The 21,556-nt window shown below is 34.1% G+C and overlaps 1 protein-coding gene across 2 annotated transcripts in view; it reads right to left on the bottom strand.

Annotated features, from left to right (window-relative positions):
• Nucleotides 1–1,126: 1,126 nt before the first annotated feature.
• Nucleotides 1,127–21,556, bottom strand: part of LOC128235252 (uncharacterized) — a 71,803-nt gene continuing 51,373 nt past the window's right edge. For both annotated transcript variants that reach the window (XM_052950041.1, XM_052950040.1), the window contains exons 3-8: nt 17,794–18,126; nt 16,242–16,358; nt 12,489–12,782; nt 6,005–6,087; nt 5,604–5,643; nt 1,127–2,904 (exon numbers count right to left, since the gene is read on the bottom strand). In XM_052950041.1, the coding sequence (XP_052806001.1) occupies nt 5,611–5,643; nt 6,005–6,087; nt 12,489–12,782; nt 16,242–16,358; nt 17,794–18,126 (860 nt within the window). In that variant the 3' untranslated portion in view covers nt 1,127–2,904; nt 5,604–5,610. The remainder of the gene's footprint in view (nt 2,905–5,603; nt 5,644–6,004; nt 6,088–12,488; nt 12,783–16,241; nt 16,359–17,793; nt 18,127–21,556) is intronic.

Raw genomic sequence — 21,556 nt, 5'->3', positions numbered from 1 at the left:
AACATGTGGGCCTTGAAATGTACCATTATGTGGGACCTTGAAATGTACCAACATGTGGGACCTTGAAATGTAAAAACATGTGGGACCTTGAAATGTACCAACATGTGGGACCTTGAAATGTTAAAACATGTGGGACCTTGAAATGTACCAACATGTGGGACCTTGAAATGTACCAACATGTGGGACCTTGAAATGTACCAACATGTGGGACCTTGAAATGTACCAACCTGTGGGACCTTGAAATGTACCAACTTGTGGGACCTTGAAATGTACCAACATGTGGGAAGCACGTGCTCTGCAAGCTCGACCAATGCCATGAACATGTGTTACACATTATTTTGGGTTCATTTGATCGGTAAAGAAGTCCTGGAGCGGACTCAAAATTGTTATTTACCACGTTTATGAAGACTTGCATCGATTTCTGCCCGAAACATAATCTCTAAGCATCACGTTGATAGGGCGAAAATTTGTCCATGCTATTTCGAAAATATTCATAAGCGCGCACGAAATTGAGATGAACGTGAAAAAGTGGTATATTTTCAGGGAATCATATACGCGCTTGGAAGCACAACTTTTACAATGGGACATAAATGCATAAATAGCTTTGCGAATCGACTTTGTTCTAGTTCTGTCCCGATTTACAATCACCGTAGATATCTGTACGTTATCAAACATAGATCAGGAAGAAGAATTCGTAACGGGGGACCATTACTAAATACTTTATATTAACTGTCTTGTCCATTCACACCAAACGAAATGATTTGGTGTGTCGTCAATGTAAATAAACTCATACCAATCCGTATTAAATAATTATGTTATAAAAAGAATATTTATTTTTTTTCAAAACAATATCATTTGTATTCAGATTCAATCGTTTGAGTCAATCCCAAGTTTAAAATTTTAGTTTAATTTTGTTTACGTTTAAATATTAGCGCTTTAGAATAGATTTATTTCCCGAATAAAAGTGCTAGCCTATTGTTAACAGATCATTTACTTGATATAATATATTAACGTAATTCCCTTCTTGAGTTAGGATGCTAAGCAGTTAATATCCTGTTTCCTATTGTTTGTCAAATTCAAATACAAGGATGCATCTTAAATACACAAAATCAAATAACACCATATACACTGTTTACATTGATATATTTCATAATTGTAATAAATTGGATGAGTTTCAGTAACTGTTATTAATTCATAGATATATATTCTTTTATTCCTTCATATTGAATTGAATTAAAATAGGTAAACAAAATGAAATATATTTACAAGATACAACGAACAAAAGTGAACAAAAGTAAAATACAAGTGAAAGAACAAACAAAGAACAAACAAAGAACAAACAACCAATCCATACTCTATTCATGTATAGAATATAATAACAATGTGGTGCAGTGTATCTGAGGTTGTTGAAGACAGAAATATACATAGGCGTGGTTGGTACAGTGATTGTGTCAATCTCTACCTACTGCAAGAAGATTGTAAGAAGAATGTTTCGATGACGTGTCCGGTGCGCTTTGCTTTAAAGATGGAAACATATATATATATATGTACACCACGTATTAAGAGACATGGTCATCATAACAAAACCAATAAAAAAACCTTTAGGACCCAAAATCATAATTTGGAAAAATAGGGCGTTTGATTGTTATAACTATGATGATGATGTTTTATGCATGCATTGATTCAATACAATGAGTTCTAGAAGTGCAATGGTTGGGCTTACGGCACTGGATGCATACAAGTTTCTTTTGAAGGGCTCTGAAAAGTCACCATATTGCCCTCACAGTATTTCTATAATCAGTTGTTAGGTGTATTTTATAGAATATATTTTGGTGGAACAAAATCTATGACGTTAGTTGGTTGGATTTACATATGAAATAATAAAGATAAAACCATATTCCACTAATAGTTATTAGATAAGTTAACAGTTTATTAAACGATTTTCAAACTGGTATATGCAATATTTATTATTCTGATTTAGTCCCCTCAAAAATGACTAATTAAAGGACAAAGCATTGTACTAATATAATGGCAATCCTCAAAATAACTTTAACAAATTAAAAAGAAACGGCCGTTTTTGTTTGATTATGGTTTCTTAATACGAGAGATATGATTTGTTCAAACAAGTAAACATTCTCTCCTAAATAAATAACAGCTTAAGGACAAGTTCAAGTTATAACAAGTTTAATTGTTTGATATGGGTTATAGACTAACTACAGTAGCATAGAGTGGATATTTAAGTGTTCATATAATATCATAAATGGATTGTTTTACATGTGTGTCGGCATATAATAAACTATCAAGGAAGTGTTAAAATTACGACCACATACTAAGCTGTAACATGCTTTTCAGGCAAAATAACTTAATTTCACTGTCATGTTCGTTTCAATGAACATTTTGACTGATAATAATATGTCAATGCAAAAAAAACAACCTTGTTATAACTAGATAGTGTGTGTCCTCAATCAATATGTAACACTATTTATTGAACTCAAAATGCTTTACAAAATCAACATTTTAAGAAAACAAATGTAATTTTTTGTAGTACTTGTAGGACAGCCAACGCCTTGTTTTCCGCTTAAAGCTGCACTCTCACTGATTGAACGTTTTTTTTATTTTTGTCTTGGAGCGAGCAGTTTTTGGCGTTAATATCAGAAAACCAGTGATAAAAGACTGATAACAAAAGATCAGATCGCAGATTTTCATATTTCTTCTCCAGAATTGATGTTTTATGCATTTTTCTTAAACCGTTAGTAACGGTTAAAGCCATAAAACATTAAATTTGGAATGGAAATATGAACATCTGCGATCTGATCTTTTGCCAACGGTCTTTCATCACTGTCGTGAAATTGAGCTTATTACATCCCAGGTCAAATACATGTTGTTGTCGAAGAGATTGGTTCCCTGAAAGAAAGGAAAATTGTCGACAAGTCTAAGTACTAGGAGGGAAGTTAAAATGAGTTAATTTCTTCCGGATTCAGATGAGTATTTTTATCGAGAATTGTATTGTTCCTAGAAAATGATATATAATAAAAATGACGAGTATTTGTTGCAATAAAATTGCTCGTGACGTGGGCACAAACATACACCAATCGCCATTAAGGGCGTTAAGTGGAAACCATCTAATATTATCCAAGATTTCGAAAGTAGTGTGTCCCAAAATAATAATAATACCGACGAAATATCTGCTTTAAATTCGGATGGCACGTACTATGGGTACGAATATGCAACATTTTCTTTACGGCGGCCACTTTGGTTGACGGACCACAGCGAATATTGTTGTCGAGCGGGTTTCATACCGAGACGAGAATTTATAATAAACAAATCTGTCTTGCACACGTTTGGTTCCATCAACAATCTCCTTCCAGAGGCATTATTGGTCGATGAGTGGAAGTGAACTAATTTCATTTCAGGTTAGACGAGTGTGTTTTATCAAATAAATGTGTTAGATGGTAATAAAACCGGTGGAAATCTGTATCGAATTTGGCTCTAACTATAAAAAAATAACATGACATAATCTTTATGCCATCTTTTAAAATCTTAGTCCTGGGTCCATAGGCGAGATAATCCCCGTCGAGATCACTTATTGTCTTTTTATACAATTATACATAAGGGAACTTTATTACGTATCGACAGATCATTACTTCCTGTGTATATTCATATAAGGACGAAAAATCTGGTAATTTCAACAGTGTCCATATCTTATCAATGCACGTAGGAATTAAACATCTACACAGAATTATGGAAATAACATGCTTCATTTATATGTTCATTTTTACAAGAGCTATAGGTAAGAATTGATTTTTGTCAAAATTTTCTACCTCAAATTCCTCAACACAGCTTTCCAAACTAATATTTTAATTAAATCATTACTAAATATTGTTTGAATCTAAGACTTTGAGAAGAACAGAGACTTTCTTAAGACCACCTGCTTCACACAAAACTAGGAAGGTGTGAGCACAATGGTGAATTCACGTTTTTTTGTAACGAAAGCAATTGGCAACCATTTAAGACAATGCGCTTATAAATGAGGTAGATATTGATTTCCATACTTTCGCGTCGGATGATATGCATTATAACGATACATTTGAAAATAAATTTTGAATAAAGATTTGATAAATACAATGGGCTTTAAGTAAAATTTTCATTTTCTTTGTTTTTCGGCCAAATATTCCATTTGTAATTTTTCCGGAAAAGCAGATAAGATATAGGCGGTCAAATAGGTTCTCGACGGAACTAATTACGTACGCCAAATTTAAAATGGAAATACTCTGTTTAGAAGAAAGTAACAATGCTGTGCCGAAGAAATATTGAAAAACTAGAAGCAGAATTGATGAAGCTGCGGAAATTTACAACAATTATGTTTCGGGCTTAATGAATGAACGTCGCGAGTCAACGGCTAACAAAAACAATACTTATTATGATCTAGTTACATGTGTAACAATGCGAAACATGTCGAAAAACATCCACCAAATGGCGTTCTAGGCTTGTACCAGGGTGTTGTACCTCTGGTAAGTTGATATTACATGAGTTACAGATGATAAAAAACGAAGATTTTTTGTATAAAAATCTTGTTATACTCTGTTACATTTGATGCATTTAACAACAGCAAAAACCTAAAAAATCAGAATTCAAAGCATGCTACAGGGTGTTACAACCTTGTATATTTTATCACCGTAATTAGTAATTTAGTAATATGTGTTACAGTAGTAAGAGAACAATAGTCGCGATTTTTTTGCTATACTTGTTACGTGTAACAACTGCGAAAACCTAAACGAATTCGAATACATGGCATTGAACAGGGTGTTAAAGGGACTGTACACCAGATTGGCACCAAAAGAAGTTTTTTTCTGTAACGAATCTCAGGACAATTATCTAATAGAATGTGTTACGCTTTGATATCATAATTGTAACAAAATGTAGAAAATATAATTGTGTTAGAGACCGGGTTCGAACCTGTGTCGCCAAAATACTATGACTAGCCAATCACGCATAAGGAATATATTCTACCTGGTAGATATAATAAGTAATATTATTTAATGGAAAAATACGAGATATTATAAGAGCTAATATATGTACGAAGGCCCAAAATCGCGTGATGCGGCTTATACAAAATAGTCAAAGACATATATTATTCTTACTTTTGATACGTTATCTTAAAGCAAGTAAACGAAATAATTTATGGAAATATTACCGCGTTCTTATATTAAGATCGAATTAGGACTTATATTGGATACCATATTTGAAAAGTTCGTCGGGACAACGTACGCATATTTAGTTCAGATGCATACTTCCATCTAAATTATAGTTGATGTCGATATTGTTTTACATGAGTCACGTGTATCGTAAAATTATCACTTCACTATCTCATTTTTTTAAAGTATCGGGTTATATAATTTGCACACTTATATTGAGTAAATGAGCTGATTTATGATTATTATTCAATATATACAACTATACAATAGAAATATTTTAACTCGATCAGTTTACTCATTGAATAATCAATAAATTAGACATTTTTGTTTTTTGGATAACACTATGTATTTTTCGTACTTACAATGCTGTATCATTTCATATATGTCAATGAATCAATAAGCACTTACGTATCCATTATATGGTCTCTTTGGGTGTCCTCATGTAGATCTGAAAACAAAAAAAATGAAATGACTCTAAATTATAATCACATCCTTGTAAATGTAAATTCCTTTACAAGAACATAAAATAGTAAATTAAATGTTGTCACATCATGTGTATGTAGGTCAACCATTTTAAAGCTTATCAGTTAAAAGGTCAGAGGGACGTTGCGGTGGATATTGGATTTGCCGTAATCTGGATATACGTGTTTATACATACATATTGTAACAATTTCTAGCCTCGCACGTTGGGCTAGTGTTCCAACACAAACACAACCTAAAATAATTATATTACACTTTAAAATAACAGTTTTACCTTCAAACTTAGCTTGCTTAACTACGCAGACACAAGTGTAATTTCTTCTACTTACGACAATGCCTATTATCACCAGAACTAGTGCTGCGACTGTCCCTCCAAGAATTCCTCCTACCAAAGATGCTAGATTTGTAGCTTCTGGATACATCGAACATGGAATGTAAACGCATACTTGTAAGTACTACACATTCTATACTCATTATGTAGGAAATATGCCATTTATCATCAAAAAATAAATAAATTATTATTTTATCAATAATGAAATGGAGTGTGGTTTTATTTTGCTTGACTTGCTAGCCTTTCCTCAACACTGCTGCAATTTGCAATTTAATGTTAAGCATTGATGAACAACAAAACCAAAAGCCCCACTGAACTTGATAGGCGAACATATTTATGTACGTATATATATCTATACGACAAAGATATGTATTTAAAAACTAAAACAGAAATAATCACACATACGGGAAGAAACAAACGCGGATATCCGTGGATTCCTTTTGAAATAAAAGTTTTGAAAGTTATAGTTGTTTAAAAAGAGTTGTAAGGAATAACCATTAAATGAAATAGCTGAAACTTCATTTTCACAAAATTGCTTCTAACGGTTTTTTTATTGTACTAATATGTTGAATATTTGAGCAAGCTAAACAATTAGGAAGTAGATCGATTGATAACAACACACACTTTGAAATTGAACTTATTAAAGTACATGTATTACTAAAATGTGTAGATTCAGATATACTTGCTCGGAGTCATTATTATTATGAAGGACTTATAATTAATTATTAAAATCTTCCGCTTGTAACAGAAACTGTGGAAAATACTTGAAAGAAATATAACTTAATACCCCCGAACGCCGCCGTTCATTATGATTTATCATTGTATGAAGTTTTATGAAATTCCAAAAGTTTGACAAAAAAAAGGCAATAACTCTGTAATTTGCTAAAATAGTGTAATGATTCATGTACATTGAATTCCTTCTCATTGTGCTGTACAATTGTATAAAGTTTTATTACATTCTATCTGGTAGTTTTCAAGTTATGATCAGGACAAGAAAAAAGTAACAAAGGGCAATAACTCTGTAATTGGCTGAAAAAGAATTGCGGTTCCTGTACACTGCACTTCCTCTCATTATGATCTATCACTGTATGAAGTTTTATTAAAATCCATCCAATAGTTTTCAAGCTATGCTCCGGACAAGAAAAAGTAACAAAGGGCAGTAACTCTGTAATTAGCTGGAATAAAATTGCGGTTCCTGTAAATTACACTCCCTCTCATTATGATCTATCACTGTATGAAGTTTTATTAAATTCCATCCAATAGTTTTCAAGTTATGCTCCGAACAAGAAAAATTAACAAAGGGCAGTAACTCTGTAATTGGCTGAAATAGAATTGCAGTTCCTATATTCTGCACTCCCTCTCATTATGATCTATCACTGTATGAAGTTTTATAAAATTTCATCCAATAGTTTTCAAGTTATGCTCCTGACAAGAAAAAGTAACAAAGGGCAGTAACTCTGTAATTGGCTGAAATAGAACTGCGGTTCCTGTACAATGCATTCCCTCTCATTATGATCTATCACTGTATGAAGACTTATTAAATTCCATCCAATAGTTTTCAAGTCATGCTCCGGACAAGAAAAAGAAACAAAGGGCAGTAACTCTGTAATTAGCTAAAATAGAATTGCGATTCCTGTACATTGCACTCCCTCTCATTATGATCTATCACTGTATGAAGTTTTATTAAAATCCATCCAATAGTTTTCAAGCTATGCTCCGGACAAGAAAAAAGTAACAAAGGGCAGTAACTCTGTAACTGGCTGAAATAGAGTTATGGTTCTTGGGCACTGCACTTCCTCTCATTGTGCTTTACCATTATATTAAGTTTTAATAAATTCCATCTAGTAGTTTGCAAGTTAATGTCTGGAAAAATATTTGACAGCAAAAAACAACAAATAAAGGGCAATAACTCAGTAATTAGCTAAAGTAGAGTTATGGTTCTTAAACACTGCACTTCCTCTCATTGTGCTTCACCATTGTGTGAGGTTCCAATGAATTCCATCCAGTACTTTTCAAGTTATACTCCGGACAAACAAAAGTACCAAAGGGCAATACCTCAGTAATAAGCAAGAATAGAGTTATGGTTATTGTACACTGCACTTCCTCTCATTATTCTCATTGTATGAAGTTTAATCCAATTCCATCAAGTAGTTTTTAAGTTATGTTCCAGACAAGGTAAATTGCAACGGACCGACCGACTGACCGACCGACCACAGGGTGACTCCAATATACCCCCTTCAAACTTCGTTTGTCGGGGGTATAATGAAACACTTAAAAAAGTAATTTAATCCGTGATATTTTCTCATCTTTTCACCAAACCAGCAAAAAAAATGAAATTACTCAATTCATTTGAATGAACTGCCATTTTCAATAAAAATACACAAACATCTGTCTTCACGTACACTTTAAGGAGTATATAAAATAAATTAAACAAAATAAGTCTTAAACAATCATTAATTTCAAAACTTATTTTTTTCCTTCTTTGTCTATATGGTCAGCAATTGGTCAGCAACTCTACTCTATTTCTATATCGTCAGCTAACTCGTCAGGACTTTAGTACCAGGACCAAGAAACGGGATTGGCAAACAACATTCTTTTGATCGTTCTTTGATGTAGTGCAGATAGTTTTCCACAAGTTGTGAGGCTAACATTCAAAGTGTGAGGATAGTAGGTACAGTTTTTAATGATGTTCAGATGATGACTGATATTTGCAGATAAAAATGTTTCCTCTAAGCAGCAGGGAATAAGTAAATAGTCATGAACTGGTCATCCAAAACCTAAATATGAAGTTTGTGGGCCATGGGTGCAGGCATTGTCATGTTTTCACATCGACAAGCTTTTTGCGTTCAAGGTCACTGTGACCTTGACCCGATGACCCCTAAATTCAAAAGGGGTCATCTACATGTCAGGTCCAACCCCCAAGTCAAGTTTGAGGGTTATGGGTACAGGCATTGTTGAGTTATCGCTCGAACAACATCTTCGCATTCAAGTTCACTATGACCTTGACCTTTGACCTGATGACTCCTAAAATCAATAGGGGTCATCTACTGTTCAGGCCCAGCCTCTATGTCATGTTTGATGATCATAGGTCCAGGCATTGTTGAGATACAACCGGGAGAAGCTTTGTTAATTTTTTAAGCGTTAAAGGTCATTGTTACCTTGACTTTTGGCCCGATGACCCCCAAAAATCAATAGGGGTCATCTACAGGTCAGGCCCAACCTTCATGTCAAGCTTGATGACCAAAGGCACAGGAATTTGCCTCAATGTCACTGTGACATTGACCTTTGACCTGATGACCCTAAAATCAAAAGGGGTCATCTACTGGTCAGGCCCAACCTCCAAGTCAAGACTATAAAGTCTATCCAACATTTTGCTGACAGTCTCACTATTCATTTTATTGATTCCTCCCATAAACCAAACTAGTTGATTGGGCAAATGTGGCTCTTATATACCTGATAAAGATATTACAGCCTCTCTCCCAAGATGTTGCAATTTATATCCCAAGAGTATGTTTGCTTGGCCTTTCAAAAGACAGACACCATAAGAACTGGTTGTACGCTAAAAATATATCGCTGATTAAACCATTGTCTCGGAGTCTGCAAAGTACAATTTGCATAAAAGTCATAAACCACTTTAAGAAAATCTTTGAGTTTATTTATGTCACTATCTTCAGTAAGTCCAGACCATCAACGCTTCCTTGTACTACTAACATTGTTTTTGTAATCATCAATTCATTCCAGTTTTCGTTTACTCGTTTTGCCAACTCCAAATTCATAGGTTATTTAAAGACATGATACACCTTTGTCAAGTTTATTTATTACTTTCATTATCTCTCTTTTAAAGTTAAAACTTTATGTTGGGCAGACATTATTATTATTCACTGTACACAGTCGATAAAGACAATAGGTGCTATAAACGTTTACAAGTCAATTACTGGATACATACAGAGTACTATGTTCCAGTTGGCTGATTTACTCAATAGATTTCATAAAGCCGTTGCCAAGCAAATACCAATTAAGTTTAATGTAGTTTGAACGTTTAAAAACGCTTGGGAGGAATTTAAAACGGTTGAACAAGGCACATAGTCTTTTTTAAAAGGTGATCGGAAGACAAGTTTCACTGTAATATGAAGTCAAAGATGAAAAGCAGGAATTATTTCAAGGACATAATTATGTTACCTTCGCAATATTTATTCTATTCAAGGAAATATGATCGTTTGGTTGACAGGTTGTTTTTACCACAGTCACTGATAGGTATCACTGAAGCTCCTACAGGGCAACCTTTAAAGTTATCAACTGTGAAGGCTGGACCACGCACCAGAAATACCAAACCAACAGACCACACATGATCTCTTGTCTTTTCTGCAAGAAAATCTTTCAAAACACATTTAACAACTTTTAGACATTATCCCACATACTACTCTGCTGATGGTAGAGAAAGTACCGGTAGTAGGGCTTTTAGGAAACTTGGAAATAATAAGAGGACTTTACCTCGTCTCATACCAAGCCATATTATCAAAAACTGTTGTTCAATGTCCTTTTTCGAAATCATCCATTTCTATCAAATTAATAAAAGATTCAATCTCAAAAAGTTTTGTTCTGAGATTACTTTATTATTCTTTAATATTACTAATAATACAATTATGCGCATTTATTCACAAAGTTTCGGTTGCATTATACACATGAATAAATATTCTAAACACCAAAAGGTCTGAATGCAATTTGTCTAATTTTCTTGCAGTTTCATAAAAGGAAGCCTAAACTTGTGTATTATCACGAAATACTATCAGAAGTGTCAAAATAAGTTGTACAGAAATTAACCATAGTCAGGTTTGCTAAAAAAATTGCAACAGAACGACTGACTGATCTACTACTGATCTTATAGATCAGCTGTATATGGTGACTTCAATATAAACCACTCAAACTTTGTCTGAAATTACTGTTACATATAAATAATAAACACTATTTTTAAGAAGATTTTAAAGCCATTCAGACTGCTGTGTGAGCTCATAATTTATATAATATACGAGAGATGATCAGGAAGTTCATAGACTGTTTGTATAACTTGCTTATTATTTGTGTCATAAGTCTACTATGAAAATTAAAATAAACTAGGATTAACAACTTCTTATAAGCCTGCAGTTGCAATACAAAAACAGTTCGTATTTTTCGTTGAATTATCAGTGTCCATAGCAACCGGCATCGGCATACCCGGAGCACGCCAAAAATTATACATTTTTCAACATTTATTAAATTGATTACTACCGCATTTGAATGCGTTTTCTTTTGCGTACGACTGCCCGTTATTGTCTGCTCTCCAATGTCTTTTATGACGTCATTTCCTGGAATTGTGATGTCTGTCATTGTTTCCGGTTGAATGATATAAGCATTTTTAACGGCATAATGGCACTAACCGAAATTTCAAAACCATAACGTCAACGGGCGACGTCGTGTTAAGGGCAGCCATTAAATTTTGCTTGGGATTAGACAAGACACCTAGTGAAACGTGGAAGATGTTACAGAGTTCCAGTATGACAAATAAATGCAGTAGGGCATAATATAATATTATACTAATATTCCAACAAAATAACACTCCTGAACACAGAGCTAACTCAACCCTCCTTGAAATCGACTTGCTTGGTTTTGAAATTCTTCAGCATCCACCCTACATTCCCGATCTTGCCCCCATGGATTTCAGAGTTTTCCCGGAAACCAAGGCAGCGCTATGAGGCGTGCATTTTCGGGACGCCAGTGAGCTTCGTATGTATACGCAAAATGCTGTTTCGTCATATGACAGTGACTGGTTTAGCGATACCTACACTAAATGGTTACAGATACATAGAAAATGCATTCAAATCCGCGGTGATTACGTTGAATCTCTGACGTTATCACTACGTCGCTTGTTGTACTCTGGCGTGCTTACTGTGTAATTGTTATTTGCTGTATTTTTTTTTATTTTTCAATGTATTTACCTGATATCTATACATCGTAGACAAAATATATCAACCTTCAAACATATATATGCTTTCCAAGTATATAGTGATTTATTTGATTTTTCGAGCATTAGTCTACGAACTTCCCGATCACCTCTTGTATATTGCAAATACTTGTATAAAGGAATGCATTTACAATAATCTATGATTATGAATAAGTGTTTTGAAAGTTTAGTTTAAAACTTCATTTTTTAATTACAGTTTTTTTGTGTGTTTTTCATACATTAGGAGGAGAACAAGCTCAAACATGGTTATGTGTAAAAATAATCAACTATATGTTTTAGAAAATATTTAAGTTGTCGATCAGTTAATCAGTAAATGGTAGGTGTACAGTGTGTTTGTATTTATTTTCATAATGAATACTGGCAATGTACATAATGCTGTTAATTTGACACTATCATCAAGTTCTATAATCATTTAAAATAAACCAGCTAAAACATTCAGACCCTGTACTTATATACTGAAATAAATATGTTTCCTATGACATACCAGGGGGGATGATGACTGTCACTGTTGCTATATAGCTGTCTGTAGTTGGTCTTGTGATGCTACATCTGTACGTTCTAGGATCACTATCCTCAAATGATGTAATGATGAGGTTCTTTGTGTCCTTAGACCGAGACCATCTAGAGTTAGTTGTTTCATTGTTAAAGGTTGTCTGTCCCTCAGCGATATATACATTATGTGAGCCATCATCCCAGCGTGGATTTAAGAATTCTCCAGGAATGTTACAACTTATTATGGCAGTATCACCAAGTGCATATTCCAATTTTTGGTCAATAACTGCAATAAAAACAAGATATATTTGTAAAACATTAAGCCCTTTAAGCCAGGCTGGCTTTAGGAAAAGATGGGCACTGTTGACAATATGTTCGTACTTCATGGACTCATTTCCCATATGATTAACAATAATAAAAAGTTAAATTGCTGTTTCATAGATTTTAGTAAAGCTTTTGATTATGTGGTAAGACCAAACCTTTGGTAGAAATTAAAAAGACTTGGTGTCAGAGGTAATTTTTTAATTGTAATAAGAAGCATGTATGATTATATCAAATCTAGAGTTAAAGTAAGGAGTTAAAGTAAGCAATACTCTTAACAATGGGTCAATGCAATTTGTCTAATATTTCATAATTATCTGGTTTTACAAAATGAATGCAATGAAATCCGAATGGCAGTCAAAATGCCAAAATTAAAAATGAGATTAAGCAGGGCAAGTCCAAAATGCCAAATGCTAGTGCTGTTTTAGATCCTTCATGAATTGTAATGGTGAATACCGGTGTTGAAATTAAACTGAGGCTATTGTCATAAATTGACCATCATCAACATAGAGGGTCAACAGGACTACCTGGTCAATCTCTCATAGACACCCAATAGTTAGACAATGTGTAAGACATAACTCTTTTAAGGTAGAAGTCAATATAGAAGTTATGTTCAGAGTTGTTGTCAAAAATGACAAAGTTTTTGTTGCACACATCTGAGGTAAAAGTTTGTGGCAGTCTTCTGAGCTTCTTTTAAGGTGTTGTCAGTAGGAAATTCTGGAGCAGAGTGCTGCTTAGGGGGGGGGGGGTTGAGCTTATTTACCTTCGCCGTCGGGCTATACCTATTCGGCGAGCATGCTACGTTTTACAATAATTCTACAGTTTTTAAAACATTTTTCTGCTTCGTTGATCATAGCGTGGGTGCTATGGACAATATACATGTTAAATTCTACACAATAAGTAAAAATATATGGTTAGAAGTTCAATATTAAAATATAAAAAACTAGAGTTGTCACAGGAGTGACGAATACCCCCAAATGTCGCCTGGACATAGGAATGGCAAACCATTCCTTTGAAAAGAGGCCATAACTCCAAGGTTACTGCACACTGCATCTTCTTTTATCATGCATGTATTGTTTGTCCGGAAACCGTTTTTCTATTTTCGTAACAGTGCACAAAAACCTTTACTCCACGGGCCCCATTTTCAATCACAAGCATTGTCTTCACAGAGGCTGCCTATACAGCAAGTTTCATCACAATATCTCATGCCCAGTTAAAGTTATGAAGCAGAAACCATTTTTTTATTTTTAGTAACAGTGACCTTGACCTTGGCCCCACCAGCCCCAATATCGAACTTGACCTGTATCTTCTGATGTTACACCTGTGTACCAAAAAATGTTCAAATCTGTCAAGCCTTTCATGAGTTATCGTCCGGAAACCATTTTTCTATTTTTAGTAACAGTGACCTTGACCCCACCAGCCCCAATATCGAACTTGATCTGTATCTTCTGATGTTACACCTGTGTACCAAAAATTGACTAAATCCGTTTAGCATTTCATGAGCTATCGTCCGGAAACCGTTTTTCTTTTTTTAGTTACAGTGACCTTGGCACCACCAGCCCCAATATCGAAATTGATCTGTATCTTCTGATGTTACACCTGTGTACCAAATTTTTTTCAAATCTGTCGAGCCTTTCATGAGTTATCGTCCGGAAACCGTTTTTCTATTTTAAGTAACAGTGACCTTGACCTTGGCCCCACCAGCCCCAATATCGAACTTGACCTGTATATTCTGATGTTACACCTGTGTACCAAATCATTTTCAAATCTGTCAAGCCTTTCATAAGTTATCCTCCGGAAACCGTTTTTCTATTTTTAGTAACAGTGATCTTGACCTTGGCCCCACCAGCCCCAATATCAAACTTGATCTGTATCTTCTGATGTTACATCTGTGTACCAAACATTTTTCAAATATGTCAAGCCTTTCATGAGTTATCGTCCGGAAACCATTTTTCTATTTTTCGCAACAGTGACCTTGACCTTGGCCCCACCAGCCCCAATATCGAACTTGACCTGTATCTTCTGATGTTACACCTGTGTACCAAATTTTTTTTCAAATCTGTCAAGCCTTTCATGAGTTATCGGTCGGAAACCATTTTTCTATTTTTAGTAACAGTGACCTTGACCTTGGCCACACCAGCCCCAATATCGAACTTGACCTGTATCTTCTGATGTTACACCTGTGTACCAAACATTTTTCCAATCTGTCAAGCCTTTCATGAGTTATCGTCCGGAAACCATTTTTCTATTTTTCGTAACAGTGACCTTGACCTTGGCCCCACCAGCCCCAATATCAAACTTGACCTCTATATTCTGATTTACACCTGTGTACCGAAACATTTTCAAATCTGTCAAGCCTTTCATAAGTTATTGTCCGGAAACCATTTTTCTATTTTTAGTACCAGTGACCTTGACCATGACCCCACCAGCCCCAATATCGAACTTGACCTGTATCTTCTGATGTTACACCTGTGTACCAAAATTTTTCAAATCTGTCAAGCCTTTCATGAGTTATCGTCCGGAAACCGTTTTTCTATTTTAAGTAACAGTGACCTTGACCTTGGCCCCACCAGCCCCAATATCGAACTTGACCTGTATCTTCTGATGTTACACCTGTGTACCAAAATTTTTTCAAATCTGTCTAGCCTTTAATGAGTTATCGTCCGGAAACCATGAAAACCGACAGACCGACCGACCGACAGACAGACCGACAGACCGACAGACAGACCTAACAAGCTCACTCCTATATACCCCCTCAAACTTCGTTTGTGGGGGTATAAATATCTTAAGATTCTATCACATACATTTTAAAATCAAACACTTCAAATACATTAATATAAGTTCTACTAGAAAGAATTATACTCTATGAATATATTAATTTAAAAACATTTTAGGCTCAGCCTACATTTATATATATAAAGAAAAGGTCTAAATAATAAAAGAATCTATTAGAAAAAATATTTCATATATATTTTTAGATAGAACGTATCCTTGGCATTGTATTAACTAGCTGGTTTGAAATTTTTAAAGTGACAAATTTTTTACCAGCTAGTTTCCTAAACTCAATTTGATATTTTCACTGTTGTTATTTCACTGATAAAACTCCATATTTCATCGAAAAGCATGAAAGAAAACAATTTATATTTTGTCGTTATGAAATGATCTGAGGATATATTTAGAAAAATTAATTCAGCTGCAAAATAACACTAATAGAGGTCAAGAGATCAGGTAAATGTTGTTACGTAAAACCCTTTAAGCTTCAACATCCATAAATCTTCTTAAGAGCACAGTAACTATTTGTCCCAGAAAAGTATAAACTATATCAGTTTCTTTGAACTTTCAAAAAAACACAATTAAAACATATATTTAGACATTTAAAATATGCATCTAAAAGACAGACACGCACTTATTTCACAATACTTACTACAAACGTCTTTATATATGTAACCTTTGTTGCACTTGCAGGTTGAATGGCCGGAGCAGCTCATATTGGTAGAAGGAGAACATTGTCCACATGTTCCACAATTATCTCCATAGGACACTGAAATAATGAAGGACATCAGATACTATCTATATAAATTTGCCTATATTTCAATGTTCATTTTCAAGCAATTAATTTCATATACTCAGTTAAAGGACCTCTTTGTCGCCCGTATCCATTATTGGCCAACACTGTAAATCCCTTGATTAGCAATTCCGTTATGATCATGATATGATGTAATGCGCCATATTGCTGCAGTGGAGGATTACTGATTTTACCACAAGATTTGTTTAAACTAGAACTCCGCGAGTCGGATGTGTCGCCTGACGAATTATTTACTGTCGACATTATAGCTGTTAGATTGGCATTTTATTCATTTATAGACAATGATGTTGCCATTTAACTTTCAAGTGTAGGTGGCATTTGAACCCTCAATCAGATATACCTACGGAATAAGTTTCAGGTTGAAACCTCCTATAGTTTACGAGATAAGCCCCGGACAAAACTTTAAGCATGAAAAATAACAAAGGGCAATAACTCTAAAAATATGGAGCAAGAGTAACAGTTCTTGTGCACTGCACTTGCCCTCAATTAGATCTATCTACATAATATGAAGTTTCAAGTTGATACCACTAATAGTTTAGGAGATATACCCCGGACAAGCGAAAATGGGACGCGGACGCCACCGCTGACGCCGCCGACAAAAGTAACCCCTATATGACGTCTTTTCAGGCGACACAAAAAGCATCATGAATGTTTTATTTTATAGAAAACAGAATGATAAATGGAAGTTTTTGTTGTCAATCAGGAACATGTTTTTGAGTTTTTTTTTAAATAATCCAACTACCATAGAAAAATATAATCAGATTATATTTTTCTAAGGTAGTTGGATTATTGATACAATACTTTGACTATCATAACAGTATGTTTGGCATGTGAGTTCATTCTTAAAATAACCATACATTATAAATCTTACCTTACTTGTTTTTAGGTCAGATTCATATATCATTTAAATGTTATGGTTTGAAAAAAGCTCAATATGCTTTTAAATTAACATTAATATTCTTATTTTTATCAAATAAAACACAAATCTACAAATATTGAACCATTTAGACGCCAAAAGAGTAAAAAATATATCACAAAATGACTATCAATTCTACATGTATCTAACATGTACTTCATTAGTCCAATAATGTTATTCTACAATCAACAGTGTTGAAATTATGTATTTATTGAATTCCTATATAATGTTTATAGGGTTACATTCTTATGCAGAAATAAGCACATACACTCATACTTATGTTTTCCCAGCAACTTACCTGTGGAGACAACTGATAAGTTTTTTTCTATTCTAACATGCTATTTCATTGGAATAGGAGTCGTCCCCCTATCTCTTGCATATTCATATAAACAAGATTTTGTCAGTCAATTTTCTCAAACCTTTATCTGCACAGGGGAGTGTGCCTTAAATAGACTGTTTAACTAGAACACGTACATTTATGCTCCACTGTTGCTGTACCGTTAACACCGGCGTCTGATCTTTCCAGGCAAGTGTATTCTCCACAATTGCTAACAGCAAAACTTTTAATGGTAAACGTCATAAGGTTATATCCTGTTGGAGATTTATCAATCGACACTGAATATAGTGTTGAGTTTGAAACAGAAGAAACCCTTTCATGCGAATTCCAGTTTCCAATAGCCTGTCCAGCAAAGTGTATTTCTATATTCTCTTTCTCTGGGTACTTTTCTGGGAACTTGCAGGTCATTGTTACATTATCGCCCATTTTCACCAACGAATTATCAGTTGTTAATGTGATGGTTCCAGCTACTGAAATAGAATAAACATTCCTTTTCTTTTTTCTTAGAAAGACACATGTAGCAATATATTTCACCTAGTAAGCACAAAAAGATATATTTCACATTAGTGGCTCTAGAGTGTTTCCAAGATTTATGTAATATTTGACCTAGTGACCTAGTTTTTGACCCATATGACCCACTTTTAAAAGGCAGTCGAAATTTAACCAAAGAGAACATTCTGACCATGTTTGAACTTAATCAGACCAATCACCACCATAAAATAGTTTCGGACAAGATTTTTGAAATATTTGACCTAGTGACCTAATTTCTTATAACATGTGACCCAGTTTGAAATATGACGAAGAGTTCATCAAGGAAAACATTCTGACCAAGTTTAATGAATGAATATAAGACCATACATATTGCCTCAAATGTGTTTCAAAGATTTTTCTAAGATTTGACCTAGTGACCTTTTGACCTGATGTGACCCACTTTTTTAAGAGGTCCATATTTCTTCAAGGCCTACATCATGACTAATTTTGAACATACCGTAACTTGACCAATTATTACCATGATATGGTTCTGGACAAGATTTGTCTAAGATTTGACCTAGTGACCTAATTTTCGATCATATATGACCCACTTTTATTTACGACCAAGAGTTCAACAAGGCAAACTTTCTGATCAAGTTTCATGAATATTTGACCATGTATAATGCTTGTAGTATGTTCAATTTTTTTCCCTAAGATTTGACCTAGTGACCTAGTTTTTGACCCCATGTGACCCTCTTTCAAATTAGGTCGGGATATGATCAAGGGGAACATTCTGACCAAATTTGAACATTTTCTGATCAATGCCAACCAAGATATGGTACCGGACGGACGGATGGAATGACGGACGGACGGACAACGCCAAAACAATATTCTCACTTACTCGCTGTCTCGTCACAACCCTTTCCACTCACTTCCTTCAAAGGAAAGACCCGCACAAAGCGGTACCTAGATCTAAACTCAGCAATAACTGCGTTTTGCATTTTCTCTCTCTAACCAAATGATCAACATTTAACACCTCGACTTTCAAGTGTTCCTCGAGTGTAATGATTAGTTTCAATTTCATTTACAATTGCATTTTGATATTGATCATTTTTTACAGTTACGGACATTTATAATTTCGGTTGTCATGTCATTTTATATTATTAAATACATTCTGGTCAGTTTTGTCATTGCAACATCGTCGACAGCCATTGTGCAGTGCATCAGTTAAATACCTATAACATTTACAAGACAAAAAAAAAAACAATGTAAATATCTTATTTGTAAATATGGCTCTATATCAGATAAATGGAAAAAATAATGTCCATCACTTTTTTTTAGAATATTTGTTTTGTTCATTGAATAAACTGAAAAGTGTGAGCATGTTAGTTTAAAACTTATAACAAAAAGATACCTGTGATAAAATGTGTGAAATAGTGTTAGTTAGTATAGCACATTAATATTTTTAAGGCAAATTGTCATAGTTTTCAAGCTTCCTTATAGTGAGAAATGCAGGTCCCATGTCAAAACTGACCATACTTTCCCTTAGATACATTCACAAATATTGTAAGGGTTCTATCTTACAACAATAATGTTTTTTACGTTTTATAATGTGTTTTTTATGATATATTAACAAGAATAACTAAAGTAAAAGGGGTTAATAAAAATGCGTTATGGCAGTTACTCTGTCGGTCAAGATAACGGCCATTTTTGTAAGGTAAAAAATAAGGATAATCAATTATAAATGGAGCAATTTGACATCATCTACAAAAAAATAATGCTGAACTGTTGGTTTGTATGTTTTCCTGTACATTAAAACATGTTGTGTTTGCTAATAATATATAATTTTGTCGGCTATATCGCCTGTCGGTCAATTCCGTAACGTCCGTTCATTTCGTTCTATCGAGGAAAGTAGAACAGTGCCCGCGCGTTTATTACCCTGTATTGTATCCTCATGGACACCGTTTGCGTACTATGTCATCGAAAATTGCATAGCTACCATGAGGAGGACATTTGCGAGAGAAACCGTGAGTCGGTCAAACATTTTGCTTGATTTCATGATCATAACTGGCGTGACACGTACCCGTTTTAGTGGAATTTTAAGTTATAAATATTATCCGATGCATAGGTATTGCTTGTGCCTTACTTAAATTCCCATTGTAATCAGAAATTCTACGTTTTAATCAGAGCATGACCACGACATTTAACCAATCATAAACGCCTGTTATTATTTGACAAAATTTTTCGTTCCGGAAGATACGCTTGACTCGATCGTCTGAAACAAAAATGTAAAACGTTACTTCCGAATATGTTTTTTTAATAAAAAAACAGTTTGTAAGTTTTTAATGTTATCGGATGCACAGGTATTCCGTGTGTATTAAATAAATTTCAACTGTTGATAGAAAATATACGTTATTCAGAGTAAAACCACCAAATTTCACCAAATATAAACGTCTGTTATTATTTGACAGAATGTGTGTTTCCGGATGTTATGCTTGACTCGATTTTGTGAAACAAAAATGTCAAAAGTAACTTCCGATTAATTCTTTAATTAATAAACCAGTTGCAACGTTATTTTGACACTATTATTTTCATTAGATGCTTTTTACAGTTAAGTGTGTAGCATTTTCCAAGTCATTGGTTTTGAAAATGCCATAACAATTCGAATGTTTATTTTTTACTGATCGGAGGTGACAATTGAAATGAAATTGTTGTCTAAAGTAACGTCCATTCAAAATCTTTACATGTTTATAGCAGTGTACAAATTATTTACCAGACTGCATGCCAGTTATGATTGGAACAATTGTCTGACAATTTTTGCTTTGTCTTTTAACTATTTTGTCTTAAGATAGTGTCACTATACTTGTTAACTGTACGCCCGTGACAAATTGACACATCTATTAATTTTGGATACATGTTACTTTGACAATAATTATTGTTTTTAACTCCAAAGTCAACGTGACCAAATTTTCTATAATTGTAGATAAATGAAAAAGTACCTGGGAGGTGTTATATATACCAATTAAATTTAAAACTTAACAGAGTGATTAAAGTATTTTGTTAGGGAGTGAAATTTTTACCACTTCAACAAACTTGCTAGTAAATTGTAGGCCCTGATGGAAAAATATCACCAAGATTTTCGACCGAGGAAGAGATTTTCAGTATCAAAAGCATGTACCAGCAGCAGCTCTCTTACACCAGCTGAGAGAGCCCAACGGTAATTTTATGCAGTCATTTTTACATAATGCTGGCATCTCGATTTCTTTAATACTGGCCAGAAGTGAATAACGTTCGTTGTAATTTATTCATTTAAATAGTTATGCTTATAGCCGTTCACAACATAATTAAAACAAAGAAAAATCTCCCAAATATGGTACAAGTGTATGCATTGATCACAATAAACATGTTATTATTTTTGAATTTTGTATT

The sequence above is a fragment of the Mya arenaria genome, chromosome 5 (assembly GCF_026914265.1).
Source record: "Mya arenaria isolate MELC-2E11 chromosome 5, ASM2691426v1".
Taxonomy (NCBI): Eukaryota; Metazoa; Mollusca; class Bivalvia; order Myida; family Myidae; genus Mya; species Mya arenaria.
The sequence above is the reverse complement of the archived record's forward strand: the minus strand, read 5'-3'. Positions and strand labels throughout refer to the sequence as shown.